This window comes from Saimiri boliviensis, chromosome 10, assembly GCF_048565385.1.
Source record: "Saimiri boliviensis isolate mSaiBol1 chromosome 10, mSaiBol1.pri, whole genome shotgun sequence".
Lineage (NCBI taxonomy): Eukaryota > Metazoa > Chordata > Mammalia > Primates > Cebidae > Saimiri > Saimiri boliviensis.
Genome location: NC_133458.1, coordinates 17,689,359 through 17,711,077, shown reverse-complemented (window position 1 = coordinate 17,711,077; position 21,719 = coordinate 17,689,359). Strand labels below are relative to the sequence as shown.

Genomic DNA, 21,719 nt, shown 5'->3' with positions numbered 1-21,719 from the left:
AATGTATTTCTAGGTATTTAATAGTTTTACTGCTATTGTAAGTTGTATTTTCAAAGTTTCATTTTCCACAGCTTGTTGCCCAGTTGTAGAAATAAATTTTTTGTATGTTAAGTTTGTATCCAACAATGTTTTTAAGCTCAATATTAAATCTAAAAGTTTATAGATATTTCTCAAATTTTCTGTTATACAATCATGTCATATACAAATAGTTTTACTTCTTCCATTCCAATTTTTTAATATTTCTTTTATTTTTTATTTTTAAATTTACATCATAGTATTATACTTTACCCCTTCTTTCCAACTTTATTTTAGGTTCAGTGGGTGTATGTGTAGGTTTGTTATATGCATAGATTGCATGTTGCTGAGGTTTGGTGTACAGATTATTTTGTCACCAAGGTAATAAGCATAGTACTAGGATAGTCATTTTTCCATTCTCACCCTCCATTCTCAAGTAGACCCCAGTGTCCATTATTCCCTTCTTTGTGTCCATGTGTTCTCAGTGTTTAGCTCCCACTTATAAGTGAAAAAATGTGGTATTTGTTTTTTTGTTCCTTTATTAATTCTCTTAGGATAATGGCCTCCAGCTTCATCCATGTTGCAGAAAAGGACATGATCTTGTGCTTTCTATGACAGCATAGTATGTCATGGTGTATCTGTACTACATTTTCTTTTTTTGTTTGTTTTATTGTACTTTAGGTTCTGGGTTACATGTGCAGATCATGCAGGATTGTTGCATAGGTACATGCATGGCAAGGTCATGTGCTGCTTCCATCTCCCCATCACCTATATCTGGCATTTCTCCCCTTGTTATCCCTCCCCACCCTTTCCACCCCCTGCTGTCCCTCCCCTACCCCCATTAGACCCCAGTGTGTGATGCTCCCCTCCGTGTGTCCATGTGTTCTCATTGTTAAACACCCACCTATGAGTGAGAACATGCAGTGTTTGATTTTCTGCTCTTGTGTCATTTTGCTGAGAATGATGGTTTCCAGATTCATCCATGTCCCTACAAAGGACACTAACTCATTGTTTTTTATGGCTGCGTAGTATTCCGTGGTGTATATGTGCCACACTTTCCTCGTCCAGTCTATCATTGATGGGCATTTGGGTTGGTTCCAGGTCTTTGCTATTGTAAACAGTGCTGCAATGAATATGCGTATGCAATGTGTCTTTATAATAGAATGATTTATAATCCTTTGCATATATACCCAGTAATGGGATTGCTGGGTCAAATGGTATTTCTGTTTCTAGATCTTTGAGCAATCACCACACTGTCTTCCACAATGGTTGAACTAATTTACACTCCCACCAACAGTTTAAAAGTGTTCCTATTTCTCCACATCCTCTCCAGTATCTGTTGTCTCCAGATTTTTTAATGATCACCATTCTAACTGGTGTGAGATGGTACCTCAGTGTGGTTTTGATTTGCATTTCTCTAATGACCAGTGATGATGAGCATTTTTTCATGTTTCTTGGCCTTATATATGTCTTCTTTTGAAAAGTGTCTATTCATATCCTTCATCCACTTTTGAATGGGTTTGTTTTCTTCTTGTAAATCTGTTTTAGTTCTTTGTAGATTCTAGATATTAGCCTTTTGTCAGATGCGTAGATTGCAAAAATTTTTTCCCATTCTGTTGGTTGTTGGTTCACTCTAATGATTGTTTCTTTTGCTGTACAGAAGCTCTGGGGTTTAATTAGATCTCATTTGTCTACTTTGGCTTTTGTTACCCTTGCTTTTGGTGTTTTAGTCACGAAGTCCTTGCCTGTGCCTATGCCCTGAAGGGTTTTGCCTACGTTTTCTTCTAGGGTTTTTATGGTGTAAGGTCTTACACATTTTATTTATTTTTCTTGCCTTATTGACCTCTCTATGATGTTAAAGAGAAGTATAATAATGGACATACTTGTCTTGTTTCCAGCCTCAGAAAGTGTTAACTGTTTCACTGCTGCGTATAACATTAACTGCAGGTGTTTTTGTAAATATCATTTTTACGTAAAGGAAGTCTCCTTCTATTCATAGTTCACTGAAAGTTATTATCATGAATGGGTGTCAGTTTTAATCCATTTTTGCTGCATCTGTTGAGATTATATTTGTTTTTCTCTTTTATTCTGTTAATGCAACAAATTACACTGATTTTCAAAGTTGCATTCTTGGAATAAGTCCCACTTGGTCTTGATGAATTATTCTTATAATTTATCAGAGTATATTAGCTAATATTTTGTTTAGGACTTTTGTGTCTATGTTCATGAGTTGGCTTATAATTTTTCTTTCTTGTAAGTCTTTATCTGGTTTGGGGCTCAGTTTATGCTGGTTTATGAGATGATCCAGATTAATGTTAAGTCGTGACTCTGCACGTTAATATTCTCAGCTGTGATTTCTGCCAATCAGTAGTTCATTATGCAAATAACAAATAAAATGCTCAATTGGACTGGGGTAAGTGTAGAAACCTGTAGGTCTCTGTTTGATTCCAGATTAACAGAGTTTTATTTGTCTTCAGTGTTCTGTCGGCCATGAAACCACCAAGCTTACCAACCTGTTGCTTCCCCTCTTTCCCAGTAAGAATGTCCTTGGAAATCACAAAATGTTTTGTTTCCCACATCTATAGATCTCTCTATGGGGATGAAAAATAAAAAGAATGAGTGTGCCACTTCTTATCAGTGAACTTGCTCTTAAGATCGCTTTTTTAAAAATCTTTTTTAAATGGGTTATCTGCACAAATCTGTTATCTGCACAAAGCCCTTGGGGCTAAGTCCAGTCAATGGGGCTTCCCTCAGGAGATATTCTCTAAGCTGTGTTCATGAAGGTGAATAGGAGTCAGCAGGCAGAGGAGAAAGGGGGTTGGAGAGGGACTTAGAGTTTTAGAGAAAGAGAAAAATAGCTCATGAGATTCCTTCTCATGGTCAAGGGTCTAATGGAATAATGCAACGTCATCTCAACACTACATGCCTAGGACTGTCCTGAATGCTGTAAACATATTAACTGCAATCATCATTCCAATTGCTCAGTCCAAAACGCCTGGAGTCATCCTTGACTCCCATCTTTCTCTCTCCCACCTCATATCCAATCCATCAGGAAATCCTGTTGACTCCACCTTCAAAGCATGCCAAGCTGATCATTTCTCCCCATATCTGTGTCCAGCTCTTTGGCCTGAGCCTCCATTCCTGCTCTCATCTGGCAACTGTGCTTCCTTCTGATATATCTCCTTGCCTCTATCCTGGCTCCTCACCATTGACTCTCAACACCAAAGCAGTGATATTCCTTAAAACAGAAGTCAGCTCAAGATATTTCTCTGTTCAAAACTCTGCTGTTACTTCCTGTGTCATGTGGAGTAAAAATTCTACCAAAGTTCTGGAGCCCCTCCATACACAGGCCCCTGTGCCCTCTCTGGCCTGCCTCCATCCCTCCCCTCCAGCCACACCACATCCTTGAGGGTCCTCACGCACATGATGCCTTTGCTGCAATGGTTCCCATGCCCCCAAAACCCCCAGCTCCTTCAAGGCTTTGCTCAAATCTCATCTATGCAGGAGCCCAGTGCCAAGTGACTGATTTAATACCATGCCTCGCCCCATCCCACTCTACCATCCCGTGTGTTTCTCCTGCTTATTGTCCACCTTCTTCCACTAGAATGCAAGCTCTGCTCTGTGAGGACAGGGAGCTTCATTTTGTTCATAGATGTATCTTCAGCACCTAAATCAGGGCCTAGCACATACCAGGCACTGAATAAATATTTGTGAAGTGAGTGAAGCCTCACAACTATCCTAAGAGGTCCATAGTGTCATTATCCCCATTTTATAGATTGAGAACCTGTAGAGAGGTCAAGCCAGAGAGGTCAGCTCTCAAAGTCGCATGGAGCCAAGATTTGAACCCAGGTGTCTGACTCTAGAGGCAGTGTTTTTATCATTGCATTATCCTGCCAAGCCCAGAGTAGCAAATGCAAGCCAAGCTTCCAGAAAGCCCTGTGACTTCAGACCATATATAGGATCCGGGAAATTAAGGAACTCCTTCAGGCTTTGTGTTCAGAAAGGAGTGGGGAACTGGCCAGCCCATACCAGACCTCATAAAAGAAGTAGGGAGTTTTCACAGGCTACATTTGTGCTTGAGAAAGATCCTACCAACTACAGGGTGGAGTACGGTTGGGTGTGACAAGGCTGTGGGCAGGGAAATCAGTTAGGGGCTGAGATAATGGTGACCTCAGCCAGGGTGGCGGCTGTGGTGATGGAGAGAGATGGCCAGTCAAAGAGAGATTTAATAGTTGTGACTGATAGGATTTCAGCTGAGAGAGAGAGCAACTCCCAGGTTTGGGGTTTGGGGTTGGGTTTTGGGTTAGTTTCAGTTTTTCAAACTTTTTTGACTAAGATCTACCGTAAAAAACACATTCACATTTTGACACAGAATACACACACACATATACACATACACACACACATTTATATACACACACACACATACATGCATACATACACATCCACATATGCATACACACATACACACACAGACACATGCACACATACACACACATACACATACACACATACCTACACACACATACACATGCATACATATCCATATATCCACATACACACACACATATCCAGATACATGTACACATCCAGACACACACATACATATACACACATACACACATACCTATACACACGTACATACACATGCACAAACACATCCATATACACACATACACACATATCCATATACACACATACACACACACACATCCATACACACACACACATCCATATACACACGTACACACACACACATCCATACACACACACACACACACACACACACACATCTTGAACAAGTTCAACAACCACAGAATACTTCCCCCCGTGTTAAATGCTCCTCTGTGTTTTCTAAACTGTCTGTCGCTTATCTCTTTCTCTTCTCTTTTTAAATGCTGGTTGCCACTCATGGCATTGATTTCATGACTGGTCCTGGCCTGCAGTCTGGAAGCCCCTGACCAGAGAGTGATTGGAGGCTTGGGACACAGCCAGACTGACAGACAGGAGCCTAGAAAGCTGGGTCCCTTGACCTCCTTTCTGCAGTCCCCTTCCTGCAGGACACGCATAGTCTGGCTCCCATTGCATTTGCCAGTCTTGTTACTTGTTGAATTAGTCCATTTTCATGCTGCTGATAAAGACATACCCAAGACTGGACAATTGACGAAAGAAAGAAGTTTAATGGACTCACAGTATCACGTGGCTGGGGAGGCCTCCTAAACATGGTGGAAAGTGAAAGGCATGTCTCACATGGTAGCAGACAAGAGAAGAGGACTTGTGCAGGGAAACTCCCCTTTATAAAATCATCAGATATTGTTAAGACTTATTCACTACCATGAGAACAGCATGGGAAACGCAGCCCCATGATTCAGCTACCGCCCACCAGGTCACTCCCACCACATATAGGAATTGTGGGAGCTAAATTCAAAATGAGATTTGGGTGGGCACACAGCCAAGCCATATCACTCATTCCTTTGAGGAAAATCCTTTGTCCCTTTCAAGGTATCTCTCAGTAAATCTAATCAATAGACTTATGTAGACAGGCAGGAGGTGGGGAGGGGGCATGGAAGCTATTGTTTAATAATCACAGAGTTTCACTTTTGCAAGATGAAGAAAGTTCTATGGAGGAATGTTGGTGATAAGAGCACAACCATGTGAGTGTACTTAATACCACCCAATTGTACTCTTAAAAATGGTTAAGATGATCACCGGGCATGGTGGCTCACACCTGTAATCCCAGCACTTTGGGAGGCTGAGGCAGGCAGATCATGAGGTCAGGAGATCGAGACCATCCTGGCTAACACAGTGAAACCTCGTCTCTACTAAAAATACAAAAAAATTAGCAGGCATGGTGGTACGCATTGTAGTCCCAGCTACTCAGGAGGCTGAGGCAGGAGAATAGCTTGAACCCAGTAGGCAGAGGTTGCAGTGAGCCAAGATCTCACCACTGCATTCCAGCCTGGGTGACAGAGTAAGACTCTGTCTCAAAAAAAAAAAAAAAAAAAAAAAAAAAATGGTTAAGATGGTGAATTTTATGTTATGTGTATTTTGCCACAATTTTTTAAAACAATGTGTAGGCAGACTAATAGAAAAACGTGTCTGGATTGATGTTCTGGTCATGAAGTCTCAGGAGTGAAAGAGTTCTTGGAAAGCTTTCAGACCAAACCCCTCTGCATGCTCAAACCTTGGGCATAGGATTTGCAAGAAGTGGAACAGTCTCCAGGGGTGTGGAGCTCATCGCTCAAGGCAGGTTATCTTATCTTTGAATAATTTTGCCTGTTGACTATTGGGATAGTTCTTCAGATGAGCTGAAATTTTCCCCATAGCTTCCTCTGTTAAACCCAGTTTCACTTCTGAGGGTCACAAAAATAACCTAAATGTCCTCTCCCATGCAGAATGCATTCAATAAATATTTATTGTGCACATACCTAAGTACCACTATATGATCTTCTAAATTTTCTCTTTTCCGGTTAAAAATTCCAGAATCTGACAACTGTTTCATATATGACATGATTCAATGTCTCTTCACCTTCTGACTGCTCTTTTGAAATGATCAATATCCTCTTATCGTAGGGCATCTAGAAATGAAAAGAGGCCAGGTACAGTGGCTCATCCCTGTAATCCCAGCACTTTAGGAGACCAAGGTGGGAGGGTCGCTTGAGGCCAGGAGTTCAAGATCAGCCCGGTCAACATAGTGAGGCACCATTTCTTTTCTTTTTTCTTTTCTTTTCTTTTCTTTTCTTTTCTTTCTTTCTTTCTTTCTTTCTTTCTTTTTTTTTTTTTTTTTTTTTTTTTTTTTTTTTTTTTTGAGATGAAGTCTCACACTGTCACCGGGGCTGGAGTGCAATGGCGTAATCTTGGCAACCTCTGCCTTCCGGGTTCAAGTGATTCTCCTGCCTCAGCCTCCAGAGTAGCTGGGATTACAGGTGCCTGCCACCAAGCCTGGCTAATATGTTGGCCAGGCCAGCCTTGAACTCTTGACCTTATGATCCACCCACCTCAGCCTCCCAAAGTGCTGGGATTACAGGTGTGAGCAACCACGCCCAGCCCCAGCAAGACACCATTTCTCCAAAAAGCTTAAAAATTAGTTGGACATGGTGGTATTTGCCTCTAGTCCCAACCACTCTCCTGAGAGTCAGTATTGCTTGAGCCCAGAAGTTAAGGGTTCCAGTGAGCCATGATCATACCATGGCACTGCCACCTGGGTGACAGAGCAAGACCCTGTTTTAAAAAATAAAATAAAATGTTTTCATAAATAAAAATATTACAATAACCAATAGCTCCAAATGATTTCATCAAAAATGGAGGATTCTAATGGGATTTCCAGGCCCACAGGAGGACAGTGCCATGGTAAGCTGGTGAGAAAGATACTTGAAGGGCATGCTGACATATCATAAGGAAGGCTAAATTTGTCTTTCAGGTGCAAGACAAAAAACAGCATAAACTCACCCTTAAGTCTTAAGGATAGATACAAGATCTAGTCAGTCTTCAGTCTTAGCTCTAATTTATTCTGTCTCATCAGAACCTCATAAACAATCACCCCACTTTCCTTGAAGTTCAATGCTTTATTCCATGCAGTGCAGCACAGGACTGCATCTTGCTACTACATAAATACACATAATGTATGATTTCCTCCTTCAACTCTGGAACCTAAACAAATGGAATGTGTTCCCCCAATTCCATAAAACCGTAATTCTGTTGAGTGGCCCTGGCACTCCTAAAGAATTTCTTTCTAAATATAGAGAGGTATTCCTCTGCAGAAAAAATATCCCAGCATCTTGGTTCTAATATATAATTAACTCCCCTCTAGATACTTTGCAGTTACGTTTTATGGCTTATTTTGAGTGTTCATATTTTATCAGAAAATTATAATTTTCCTCTAAATAGGAGTTTTTACAAGGCTTTTGAATTCTGATGACTGGCTTCATGTTTCAGCTATAATTAAAACAGTGAAAAGAAATAGCGTCACCATGTATCACACGTGGTTCTGAGACTGCTTGGTCACCCAACCCCCTGTCTCCCCACACCCTGCAACCTACAGGCAGGGGACACTCTGACCAATGGTGGCGGCTCCATTTTTTACCGCTTAGTGGGACAACTGGTTTTAGAAAGAAACAGAATGGCCTGGGAAGAAGGGATGAGGAGACCGAAGTTCTCACCTCGGAGAAGGCTCCCCACCATGTTCCCCACCCATGTCCCTCCTTATCCTGTTTCCCTTCAGGAAAATATACTTTCTCCAAGAAATACACTTTCTCTCCAGGAAAATTCACTTTCCATCTAGTTGTTAGCTTATGAGTTTACCCTCTGCCTCCCCTCTAGACCACCTACTCCATGAAGGTCAAAGCAAAGTCTTTTTCATTCAACGTGGTATAGAAAACTTCCTGAACCTTATATGAGTTTACTAGGCTACTATACCAGCCAACCATAGACTGGGTGTTTAAACAATAGAAATGGATTTTCCCGCAGTGCTGGAGACCGGAAGCCTGAAGTCAAGGTGTCAGCAGTGCTGGTTTCTCCTGAGGCCTCTCTTTGGCTTGTACATGGCTGTCTTCTGCCTGTATCCTCACATGGTCTTCCTTCTGTGTGTGTCTGTGTCCTAATCTCCTCTTCCAAAAAGTACACCAGTCATGTTGGATCAGGGACCATCCTAATGACCTCATTTTACCTTAATTACCTATTTTTTTGAGATGGATTCTCACTCTGTAGCCCAGGCTGGAGTGCAGTGGTGCAATCTCAGCTCACTGCAACCTCTGCCTCCCAGGTTTGAGCAATTCTTCCTGCCTAAGCCTCCTAAGTAGCTGGGATTACAGGTGTGCAACAGCACGCTCGGCTAATGTTTGTATTTTTAGTACAGGGGTTTTGCCATGTTGGCCACACTGGTCTCGAACTCCTGACCTCAGGTGATCTGCTTGCCTCAGCCTCCCAAAGTGCTGGGATTACATGGGTGAACCATCGCGCCCAGCCTTAATTATCTCTTCAAAGACCATATCTCCAAATCAGCCATCCCTCAGTATCTTGTGGGTTTGGTTCCACGACCCGCCCTTGCTCAGGACACCATAATCTGTGGATGCTTAAGTTTCCAGTATAAAATGGCATAGTATATAACCTGTGCACATCCTTCTCTATGCTTTAAATCAGCTCTAGATTACTTATAATACCTAATACAATGCCTATGCATCAGTTCATTTACATGGATTCAGTGTAGTTCTCTGTACAGGGGAACTTCAAGTTTTGATTTTCAGAACTTGATGGAATTTTTTTGCATATTTTTGATCCATGACTGGTTGAATCCACAGATGCAGATCGCCCAGATATGGAAGGTCGACTGCACAGTCACATTCTGAGGTTCTTGGGGTCAGGATTTAAACCTATGAAGTTTGGGGTTGGGGAGCCGAATTCAGCCCATAACACAATATTAAGCTGTCAACTGATGTTTGCTGACTGAGAAAAGAATGAATGATCGATAGAACATTATGGCAGGCATGCTCTTGGAAGCAGCTCTCCTGACACACGCTTCTAAGGCCTCTCCTTTTTCCCCCTTCCCCCTCCCTCCACCCATACAGCAAGGGCCCAGATGAGTGAGTCTCTCAACTCCAGACACATCCTAACCAATTCAGTCACACAAAACTCTGTGCCACCAAGTTCAGACATGAAACTAATTCCCAGGAAAGACTAGGCCATCTCCAGGAAGCCTGCCTTGTTTATCTGTAGAGAATCCCCGCTCAGTAGGGGGACTGCAGAACACACACACAGAAGTCATTGGATTGTCTTTACAATGGTGACTGCATCATAGTGGGGTACAACTGAGCTTCCAGAGCTTGCCCTTCTGCTCCCTCTGGTCTCTGGCCATGGATCTTCCTATCGTGGCCTGCAAGCCTTTCTATTCTTCCTCTATATCCTTGCAAGAGAAACCTCCTAACTTGTTGGCTATTGATGTACTTTAACCAGGGTGTCATGGACCTGTATTGTCACCAAGGTGGCTTTGCTCTGAGTCCTGACCCTCTGCTTGCTACTTCCCAACAGGCATCGGGTTTGGAGTTCAAGTCTGTAACCGACAGTGTTCTGTTTTTACGTGACAAAAGGTGGGAAGAGGTCAGAGGTGCCCTGATGTCTGTTTTCAGTCCTGAAAAGCTGAACAAGGTAAGACATGAGGAATTCAAACTTTCTTCTCTTATGGAGCAGGTGTCTTCTCTCCAAATCGTGATGGAGAGCCAGTTCATGTTGCATCACTTGCCCAGGTGACACATCAAAAGGCCTTGCCCACTGCGACCTTCAGGCCTCTCTATTATGCAGAAAGCACTGGACGCTGTGCTGAGTGTCTTTCGTTTCTCCAGCCTCCCACATCCCCAGTCGCCATAAATGAATTGCGAATCAACAAGTACACAGGGCATTCGTCTGTGTCCAAAGACAGAGCTGGAGGCGCTTTGGGGACTCCAGGAGAAAACTGTAACAGTGTCTGGCAGATTTTCATGTATAATGGATCACCTGGGGATCTGGCTACAATGTAGACTTTGATTCAATAGGGCCAGGTTGGCCTGAGAATCTGCATTTACAACACCCTGTCAGATAATTTCGTTGTTTCCAGGCAATGAACCACACTTTACATAGCAAGAAACTAGAGAACAGCATGAAACAAAGGTGGGCTACCAATCGAGTCTTAAATAGGGAGATGATGGCAGAGAATGACTGAGGAGGAGTGGGCGATCATGGCAGGCAGGAACACCCAAGTTCAAGGAAAGGCCAAGTTCAAGGGAAGGGCAGGCTCCACAAGATGCTGCCAGCTCTCTAAGGCCCTGGACACTCTCCTTTCCCTACTCAATGACCCACTCTTCTCTATCAGCTGTGCACCCAAAACCTGGTGTTTGTATGGCCTCCAGACCAGTTTCTCACACACCAGATCCTGACTGCTGTGTTTCGTATCTCAGCCTGACAGCACCCTCCATTGCTGGTCTGCCTTTGGTGTTTGCTGGGCGAGAGAACTTGAGCCCTTCTGATGTGAAGTGATTAGGGGGCTTCTTCAGTTCCAGTCTCAGGTACACAGACATCTCTAGAGCAAGGGAGCTTCCAAAGCTTGGCTGGGGTGCCCTGGGCTTCTGCCATCCACCTTGTCTGGATGTTCCAGAGTAGCCTGTCTTCAGTTCAATAAATGAAAGCTACTTTTAGCTTAAGCTCAAGATGCTCACCCATATGGTCCTGACTGAATTCCTATAAATCTTCCGAAGTCCCCCAGAAGAGGAGGGGGTTCCACACCTCATACTATCCAATTAGACTCACTCAGAAACTGGTGATCCCTCCCATTTCCAATGAGGTTTTGATTCACATTTCCATGGGTAGCCGTTGGTGTTTGAGGGCAGAGCCTGTCTCTGTTTGCAGCTGCAGCTCACACTCACACAGCTCAGTGAGGTTCCAAGGGTTGCCTATTTAGATTAGCACACTGTTTCTTCACCACATTCCTGCAAGATAAATACTATCATCCTTATTATTACAATCTCATTTTGCAGAGGAGGAAACTAGGCACAGAGAGATTAAGTAGTGGGCTCCAAGTCTTGTAGCTAGTAAGCGGCAGAGCCAAAATTAGAATCCAGCTCCAGTGCGCTCTTCACGTCTCTGTCTCACTGCTTGTTACCTACATATGATTTTCCAGTGGTGCTCAGAGGCCACCTAGGATTGTCCGGAGGGTGCAGGAAGGGGAAGTGCAGCAAATGGGGCCTCGGTGGAAAGCTGGTGGTGGGTCAGAAGCAACACTTCTCTATTTTCTGCCTAAGTTTGGAACCAGCTGAGGTATGGAAACAGGTTTTAGGCAAGGGAAATATATTTTCTCTTTTCTTACTGGGAAAGCAGTTTGAAAAATAGAGCCCACATCTGATCACATGGGCTTACTATGCTAATACTTCACTAGAATGGGACCATTGCAGGAGGGTGGCAGATGCCATCGGGGCTGGCCCATGGCCCACACATGCTCAGTTTCTTCCTCCCAGACTGGCTGTGATACAGCGAAGACAACAGGAGACGGACAGTGACTCAGAAGCAGCCGTCAGCAACTGCGGCCCGCTGGGATCACCTGGGGCAGGCTTTGAAAACTGTTGCTGCCTGGGTCCCACACCTAGAAATTCTGATTCAGTTGGTTTGCTCTGGGGTGCAGCCTGGGTTTGAGGACTTTTCTTCAGGCTCCCCAGGTGACTGTATGTAAAGCCAGTATTGGGAACCACTGCTAGTAGAAGTTTGCCACAAGGACACGCGAGGAGGCGGGCACTTCCATTGCGACAGTGAGCTCTGCTCACATGGATCTGTGTTATCCATTGAGGACTCACGGGAGACTGTGAAGGAAGGGGCTGCTTCCGAAAGTTAGAAACCACTGCTCTAAACCATCCAGACAAGCGGCGTGGAGTGTGCCCCTTTATCACATCCAGCCACTAAAAGGTTGAGTTAGCCCAGAGAAGGGAGGAAAAATCGACGAACCTATGGCTGGTGTCACTAGTGGGTATATGTCTTTATTCAAAAGCAATGGCTTCCCAGCACTGTAGACGCAGAAGGAACCTCATGTGTGACAAAGAAATTGGTGAAGAGTATCTGAGAAAAGAAGAAAAGAGAAAGAAAGAAAAGTAAGCAAGGAAAGGAAACTAAGGTTTAGCAGTCCTGGGCTGTGGTTCTTTGATAGGGGATTTTATCATGGTCTAGATTCCTTTAACCTCTTACAGGGGATACTCCAGAAAGTGATTCACTGTTGTTTCCCAAACAAATTCAGTGCTCTTGGGGTCCAGTCGTCTCCCTGTAGTCCAGAAATCAAATGCATAGTGCCTGAATTAATTGCAGAAAATAGAGTTTCTCAATATATCCACAGCATTAAGATGCCGAGAGAAGCCAGACATAGTGGCTCACGCCTGTAATCCCAGCACTTTGGGAGGCAGAGGTGGGAGGATCACCTGAGGTCAGCAGTTTGAGGCTAGCCTGACCATCATGGTGAAACCCCTTCTTTACTAAAACTACAAAAAGTAGCTGGGAATGGTGGTACACACCTGTAACCCCAGCTACTTAGGAGGCAGAGGCAGGAGAATCACTTGAACCCAGGAGGCAGAGGTTGCAGTGGCCAAGATCACACCATTGCACTCCAGGCCTCATCTCACAAAAAAAAAAAAAAAAAAAAAAAAAAAAAAAAAAAAGATGACAAGAGGTAAGAGAGAGATTTCATAGACCCCATTATTTACCATACACTATCAATAAACTTGAAATTCCATTGAAAGATATTTTTTTCTACTCCATATAGTTCAATTTAGGTTCTTGGGTTTCCATTTGAAAGAATTCCATCCCAGAGGCAGTAGTAGTTAACTTTTTCCCCACCTCTGGAGATTTTAGACCTGGCAAGTTGAAATTTACTGGGAGACCCCTAAGAAGAGCCTTCAAGACAAAGATGGCACTGCAGATGGAGCTCAGGTAGGAGCGGGGAGAAAGATGGTCTTCAAAACACAGACACGTGCAGCATATGTGTTAGATATGGTTCTGAGGAGAACCATACTTAAGGGAGGAGCAGAGGAGAAACCTATAAAGAAGACTCAGGAAGAGCAGCCTGAAATGGAAACCAGCAGAATGTGGAAGGGGAAAGCATTTCAAAGAGGAAGGAGCAGCCAGAGGTGTTAAATGCTGCTCACATGGAAAGAAACACAAGGACGAAAAAGTGCACAGCAAAGATAATATTTCTGAAATGCGAAACCAATGTATGTCTCTTTCATGCTCCATAGATCGTGTTCCCTGTCATTTTCCCTCACCCACGGAATCACTGGCACCCACTGCTCCTGACGGTGCCTCCAAGTAAGATAGTAGATGCTATCCGGAACAAGGAACTAGTTGCTCAATTTTGAACTGTACGTTAGCAAGCTTTATTAGGAGAGGAAAGAGTTTTCCAAATCCAAAAGCAGCTTCCCTTTGCAGATGACGAGCAGGGGGTTTGAAGCTCTAAACCAGATGCAGGAAATGACAAGGGGGGGCTGCTTCTGGACCGTGGAAGATGGGTGGAGGGGACAAAATGAGGAGTGTCCTATCTTCCCCAAAACCTCCTGGTTTCTGGATGCTTCCTCAACCTTTAATCTCCTAGCTGCCTTTGTTCGCTAGGTCACTGGTTCTTAAACCTTGTGGGACCAAGGGCTACATGAGAATCACCTAGGACCCTTGATAAAAATACATAATTCCAGCCACTGCAAGATTTAGAGAATCAGAATTTCTAAGGGTAACTGAGAATTCACGTCACGAGGTCCCTAGAGAGACTGCACTGAGAGCCAGAGTGGAAAGCCTTGGTGCTGTGAGTGTTGGTGCTGGTCCCCTCCCCAACAGTCTCAGACTGACTGCATCTCCAGGCTCGAAGGACCTGGCCACAGAACCCTCACCTCCTCACTGCTTTCCTTTTCTCTGTGGAACTGTCACCAGCTAGCATCCCATTTTGTTTACCTTTTTATTGTATGTCTCCTTCTGCTAGATGGATGCTTCAGGAGGACAAAGGCTTTTTTCTTTTTTCTTATGTTCTTTATTGTTAACTGCACACACTAGGTACATAATAGACATTCGGGAACAATTAATGAATGGATGGATAAGGAATCAAAGAACCAAGAAGCTTGCTACCTATTCTACCTAAGGATACATGATGAAACTAAGCTAAAAAAAAAAAAATTTAAATGAAAATAATTTTATCAAGAAAAAATTAAGTAAGAGGCTATAGCAAGCTGGCTTTTCCTTTTGAGAGTCACAGATATATATACACATTCACAAAGTCACAGACACAAAGAGGAAAATGAGTCACAGAGACAGAAGATAGCTCAGAACTCTGAGCCACAGATAATCAGCTGTGGGTACCAGAGTCAGTTTTCCTGGAAATAGCTTTGAAATACTAGTATCTCTAGTCCTGTCCGAATTTGTTAAGTAGCCTTTAGACTTTCGTTATCAAACATCAGAGTTTATTCTTGAAATAAAGGTTTGTTTTCCCTTGGAATTCCGAGGCTTTCTCCTTTAGAACCTTGGCAGCCTAAGTCCCTCTCTACGTGAGTCCTTAAGTTAATATTCGAAAGTTCTGGATGGTGTTGTCTTCATTTATGTGGATGTTAGGTTGTCTCAGTCAGCAACGCTTGAAGCTTGCTTTAAAATCAGCCTCATATCATGAAGCCATATTTATATTTAAAATAAAATTGGTTTTTTGTCTTATGTCATACCAGGGATAATATAGAGAGACGGAGAACCAGGGAAAAAGTGATGGATGCATTCCCAAGTCAGGAAAAAGAGAATATTGGAATCATAGTTTATGACAGGCAAGTTATTGGGATTTATGGTAAAGGGTGGCTGAGCATTCCTGGAGAAACAAGTGATTTTTTGTTGTTGTCAGGGAAGATCTTGTCTCATTAACTGGCCAGAGTTTTCACTCCATCCCCCAAGGAACTGATGTTTTTAAAAGCACAACTGTAGACTTAGATTTTCACAGTCTTGCTAGATTCTTTACCAAAGACGATTAGTGAGTAGTAACCCTGGGATTGTGTAAAACTTTATTATGGATCAGGGAATAAATAGGTTTAATTTCAGGCAATAAAACTGGGGCTAAATTAGTACTTCTCTGAGGGAAAATGTATAAATAACATGCTCCTCTGGGGACCCAGGCTAGCACTAGCTTTATTTTTAAATTTTATAACTCATCTGAAAGAGGGAGAACACAGTGGAATCTATATATTTGTATATTCCTCTAAGCTGTTCTGGTTTGAAAGATATCAAATCAATAGGAATAACTTTCTGAGACTCTTGTAAGACTGTGTAAGTCAGCACAAAAGTGGCAGGTAACCTTCAGTGTAAGCAAGAATAAAAGAGTACATTTAGGAGAAAGGCATCTAAACTGTACTTACATGAAGATGAACTTCAAGCTATGAATTACTGCCAGGGAACAGGATTTGAAATATGGAAGACCTAAAAGGCCCCACAGTCAAATAATTTGGTGAAATATTACAAACTATATTCTTCAAGATTCACCATGTACCTGAGCATAGGAAAGGCTTGAGAAAGACCCGCGGTAAAGAAATCTGCTTAACTTTTTTTTATTCTGGGCTCAAATCGGTTTTCAAAAGGAGAGAACATGGGTTGTTAACTTCATAGTTGGCTACTGAGAGAAATGAGTCTCTCGAGCAATTATCCTTTGCAGGTAGCTTCCATGAAGAACCCAATTTTTGAGTGCCTCTAGCAGAGACTAAGCTTCAAATTGCAATGAACCAGTCCAATATGGCAGCTTGTATGTTCTCCATCCTCAAAGCCCAATATAAATGATGGGCTTTCTTCACTCACCCAGATAACTAAGAGCTGATGGTACCCCGATGAGCAGATATGGGAGACAATGAATCTTCATGGATGAGAGCCTAAGGATGTATGTGTCACTCAAGAGTGAACGAGCCAATCATGTTGCTGTGCATAGGGACTCAGTTAAAGAAAAGTCAGATAAACTGGGAGGCTGGTATCTCACCCAGCACTGATGCAGCTCTCTGCCTAATTTTTCACTTTTCATCCAGATGTTTCCTGTCAAGAAGGCACAGTCGATAATGTATGAATCTTAAAGGCAGAGGCAGATGTGGTTATTATTCCCTGTAGGCCTTTCCTGACTTGGAAAAGACATGTTACTTAAGAATGACTACAATTTTAAAAAATTTAAGTTGATATAGCCAGCTTATGAGTAGATGCATGGCTACAATCATTTCAGTGCAAAAGTCTTTTCAGAATTACAGTCATCAGCACAGTTTAGTTTGGCCTTTAAATTTTCCCTGTAAACTCTTTGGACAGTCACATACGAGGGCTTCTAAAGCAGAACACAGCTTCCCAATAACATTAGAGCAAGCAGCCTTCTCTAGGCGGCATCCATTTCCAACAGTCTATTTTTAATATTTGCTTTTATTTCTTAAGCTTCCTGAACAATAAAAATGAACATCATTATAATCAAGTGTGGCTGCAGTCGTCAATACTTCAGAGTCCAAAAATACATTGGCCTTGCCTGACCAGTTGCCCATTTTCCAGAATATTGGGGTATTTATCTAGCAGCGAGAGGTCATTATCCTGAGACACAGTCGTGTTCCACTGACACCTAATCTCCTAATTAAAATCAGTATAATGATGGACTGTTTAAATTCTGGTTTAAATGTTCCTTTTCCATTTGCATTTAAAAGAAAACACACTCCTCATCATGGGCACCCCATCCTGGGTTATAATTTGGCTTTCCTTTGCCGGAATTATAATGTCACTCTGACTTGCCGCTGGTTAAATCTAAAAGAGCATCTAAATGTGCCTCAAAGCTTGGCTGTTGCTTGGCAACGCCGCAGCCACCTCCTCATTGGGGTGACTTCTAATTGGTCACAACTCTTGACAGGAGCCACTGACTTATTAGAAATGACACTTGATTATTCACCTAGATGGCTAGACCTGATACTTAGCAGCAGGAAATTTTGCATAAAAATGAGTTGTGGATGTTTTTAATATCTGGGTAGCTTTTAGCAATGGTGTAGTGGAAGAAGGAAGTGGTAAGTTTCATTAGTGGGAATTTATTTTTCATTTATTGGTCACAAGTTTAGAGCACTTGAAGGTATTAATTTTTTTTTTCCTTTTTTAAAAACCAGCAATGTGTTACACCCCCAGAAGCTGACCCTTATTTATTCAAAAAAAAATCCCCTCTGACATCAGCCCCAAAATATTGCCCGCAGGTCCTCCAAGGGCCAAATCAGGTGAAATGTTCAATTCATAAAGGTTAACAAATATTTATTAGTTCCTATTTTTAAGTAATTTATAAGGTAGAAGAGCAACAAGGTACATAAATCACTGCTTTATTACCAATCGTGGAAGGCACAGACAGACCTTGGGTCCTGTTTTGAGTGTCAGAAATGGCTGTGGCAGGGAAGGAGCAGTGAGTAGCACTGGAATTGAGCCCTGAAGATGTTGCTGTTTTGACAGAGGGAGAAGGTGCATTGCAGGTGGAATGAGCTGTAGGAATCAAGGCGTCTGGACAGAAAAGTACAGGGTGTGTTCAGGGAATAGGGGAGTACAAATTGGCTGGAACACAGAGTACATGTAAGGGATTAGTGAGAGAGAAAACAGGAAAAGTAGGTTGAGGCACGTAGAGTTCACTGCTCTGTGCCGAGGGAGTGTTTGGTGCGCACTTCACTGGAGCTCAAGGAGCTATTAAACACTTGAAAGTGAGGGAGCGACCTGCTCGGAACTCTGTGTTAGGAAAAAGGGCTCCACTTCAGCTTGTTAGCCCCCAAGCCAGCCATTCCCCAGACCCACGGGGCGAATCTTTCTGGTGCAGTTGAGGGGAACTGCTAATCTTCTGGAGGAGTTGCCTCTTCGCAGTAGCCCCAAGTAGGGGCAGGCTCCCATGGGCCATGCCAGGACATCAAGGCAGCGGTGTCCACTGTGGCTCTTTTCTGACTCCTTCTTCATGTGTGGATCCATAAACCACCCAGGCTATGCACCATCAACACATAGGGATTATCTCCGTTTAGATGGACAGGGTTATACAAAAGAGACGCTCCTCTTCCCTCTCTCTGTGTGGGAAATATGTTTTCCCTAGCACTCAGCATTGTCCAGACTTTCAGGAACAACTCCCTTAAAGATGGTGGGGTTTTTCTTTTTCAAGTTTACGACATCAGATCTGCATAGAATGACCTAGAAGTGAATAAACTAAGGAACAAAGGAAATGTGGCGGCTGATTTTGGTGGGAAAGCAACTAGCCAGGAGTCAGGAGATCTGGGGTTCTAGTTCTCATTTTAGCACAAAAATAACCAGATTCTGCCCTTTAGGTCCCTATGTATTCTGAAGTTGATGTGTCAGAGAGGTGACAAAGGCTTTTTTAGGAATGGGATGTGTTGCTGAAAGTACAAGGACCAACGATCTGACACTTGCCTGCCCGGAGCTAGGAATTTGGCTGCTCTCTCCGTGGCCTCAAGCAACTGTCTCAGCCTGATGCTTTGTGACCTCCTTGGAATCCTGGAATATCAGTGGAAAGGGACATAATAGCTCATTACAATCAGCCTTTCCTTTAGAGGTGAGGATGAGGACCCACATTCAGAGAGATTCAAATGCCACGCCCAAAGCAACACATAAAACCATCAAGAGTCTCAGCTTTCTCATTCAGAGTGAGTTTTCAGCAAACCACACTGTATTCATGCTTAAGAGACAGTGCCTCAGTCTGTTCGTTTCTTGGGTACCTTCTATGTCAAGGCTCTCAAGGAACATTTGGTCAACCAGTCATCAAAGTTATTTCTAGAAAATCAACAGAATGGGGTGCACTATGCCCATTCCTGATATAACAAATACGAAAAACTTCATTAATCTGTGACAACATACAATAGTTACCACAAAAGAGTGATATTAAGAGTTTATTAGTTGTCTATTGCTGTGTAATAAAATTATCCCAAAACTTAGTGGCTTAAAACAAACCTTTGTTAGTTCATTGTTTCTGTGGGTCAGGAATCCTGGCATGGCTTAGCTGAGTCCCTGTGGATCAAGGTCTCTTGGAGTAGTAGTCAAACTACTGGGCTGGGCTGTAGTCTCATCCAAAGGCTTGACTGGGGGAAGATCTGCTTCCAAGCTTCATCACATGGTTATGGGCAGGATTCAATTCTTAATGGAGTCTGGAAGATGAGAATCTTGTACTGTGTCTTTCAGTCAGTGGGGATCTACAAAGGTTTCAGCAAAGCATTACTGAAATAACAAGTATTTTTGGAAGACCTGGCCAGGCATGGTGTTTCATGCCTGTAATCCCAGAACTTCAAGAGACCAAGGTGGGAAGGTGGCTTGAACCCAGGAGTTCGAGACCAACTTGGGCAATATAAGGAGACCCTATTTCTACAAAACATTTTTTAAAAATTAGCCAGCCATGGTTGTGTGTGTCTGTAGTCCCAGCTATTAATACTTGAGGGCCTGAGATGGGAAGATGGCTTGAGCCCAGGAGGGCAAAGATGCAGTGAGCCGTAATCACACCACTGCATTCCAGCCTTGGTGACAGAGAGAGAACCTCTCTCAAAATAAAAGAAAAGAAAAGATCCCAGGAGGCTCTTTCAGAAAACTTTCTTTAGTATACCTGGGTGTCAGACACTGTCAAAGTCCTAAGAGTAAGATGCTTCAGCTATGGTCTTTTTTCTCAAGAAGCAAGATGACAACCATATTCCAGGTGACAGGTAGCAACACCTGAACTAGGAAGTGACTGAGGAGATAAAGATGAAGGAACAGGTGCAAGAAAAGCAGCAGTGTGAACATGATCAGGCAGGAACAGATGGCTCTAATGGGAGTTGCCCTTGAGGAACAAGAAAAAAGGAGAGAATGATTCCAGTAATCCAAACCAGCCTGCGAGGATGGACCCCTCCAGAGGACAGCTACCACATTTGCACCACTCCCTGACTTCTTCGCCAAGTGTTTTACATATTTTGTTTGTAATCTTTGTCACAACTCTGCGAGGGAGGTATCATTTCCATTTTTGCAGATGAAGAACTAGACTCAGTGAGATTAGGCAATATACCCAAGGTCATACAGCTGTGAACTGCCAGGGGGAGGAAACCTACTAATTTGTAGCGCCTTTGAGTATTTGCTGTGCTTGGGACAAGTATTCTCCAACAAGGTCAGAATCTTACACTCAAGGATGGAAACTCAGTGGTGACATTCTGGGGGTCACCAAAAAGCAGAGGAGAAGAAGACCTTTGAGCAGAAGCTCTCAGCCCTTCTTGGTCATTACTCTCTTTCCCCACTCCTTAGGCCCTTCCTCCTTTTAGAATTCACTCTGTTGCCCTCTGTCTGCACCTTGACTCCAAATTTTGCAGACACAGTTGGTAGAAAATCTGTTAAAAAAAAAAACAAAAAAAAAAAACAAAAAACTGGTGCCCATCAGTGATGGACTGGATAAAGAAAATGTGGTACATATACACCGTGGAATATTATGCAGCCATAAAAAGGAACTAGATTATGTCCTTTGCAGGAACATGGATGGATCTGGAAGCCTTTGTCCTCAGCAAACTAACACAGGAACAGAAAACCAAATACCACATGTTCTCACGTACAAGTGGGAGCTGAACAATGAGATCACATGAACACAGGGTGGGAACAACACACACTGGGGCCTGTTGGGGTGGGGCAGTGGGAGGGAGAGCATCAGGATAAATAACTAACACATGTGGGGCTTAACACCTAGGTGATGGGTTGATATGTGCAGCAAACAGCATGGCACCCATTCACCTATGTAAGGAACCTGCATGACCTGCACATGTATCCCAGAACTTAAAATAAAATATTTTAAAACTGGGTACTTTAATTATATCATAATCCCCAGGTTATGCAGAACCTTTCTTCCTTGGGGAATTTCCTTTCCAGGCTGGGGATGGTGATTTCCCCGGAATGGTTACCACTGGTTACCAGAGAGCTGCTCAGCCTCACACTCAGCATCACCTCTAATAGGGACAACCACTGTGAGAGGTGAGAGGAACAAAATGGGAAACTTTCTCCCCTAGTTTGGCTGCTGAACTGTTAGCCCTGTGTTAGTCAGCTTGGGCCGTCACAACCAAATACCATTGAGTGGGTGACTTAAACAACCCACTTTTTTTTTTTTTTTTTTTAAAGACAATCTTGCTCTGTTGCCCAGGCCGGAGTGCAATGGCATGATCTCGGCTCACTGCCATCTCCACCTCCCAGGTTCAAGGAATTCTTCTGCCTCA

General features: G+C 43.1%; 1 protein-coding gene across 2 annotated transcripts in view; it reads left to right on the top strand.

The window, feature by feature from the left end:
• The window catches only part of TBXAS1 (thromboxane A synthase 1), a 184,866-nt gene that overhangs the window by 92,154 nt on the left and 70,993 nt on the right, over positions 1-21,719 (top strand). The window contains exon 5 of one of the 2 annotated variants that reach the window (XM_074379003.1): positions 10,039-10,154. In XM_074379003.1, the coding sequence (XP_074235104.1) occupies positions 10,039-10,154 (116 nt within the window). Of the gene's footprint in view, positions 1-10,038; positions 10,156-21,719 lie in introns of both variants that reach the window. The other variant, XM_003929758.4, reaches the window with a different exon arrangement.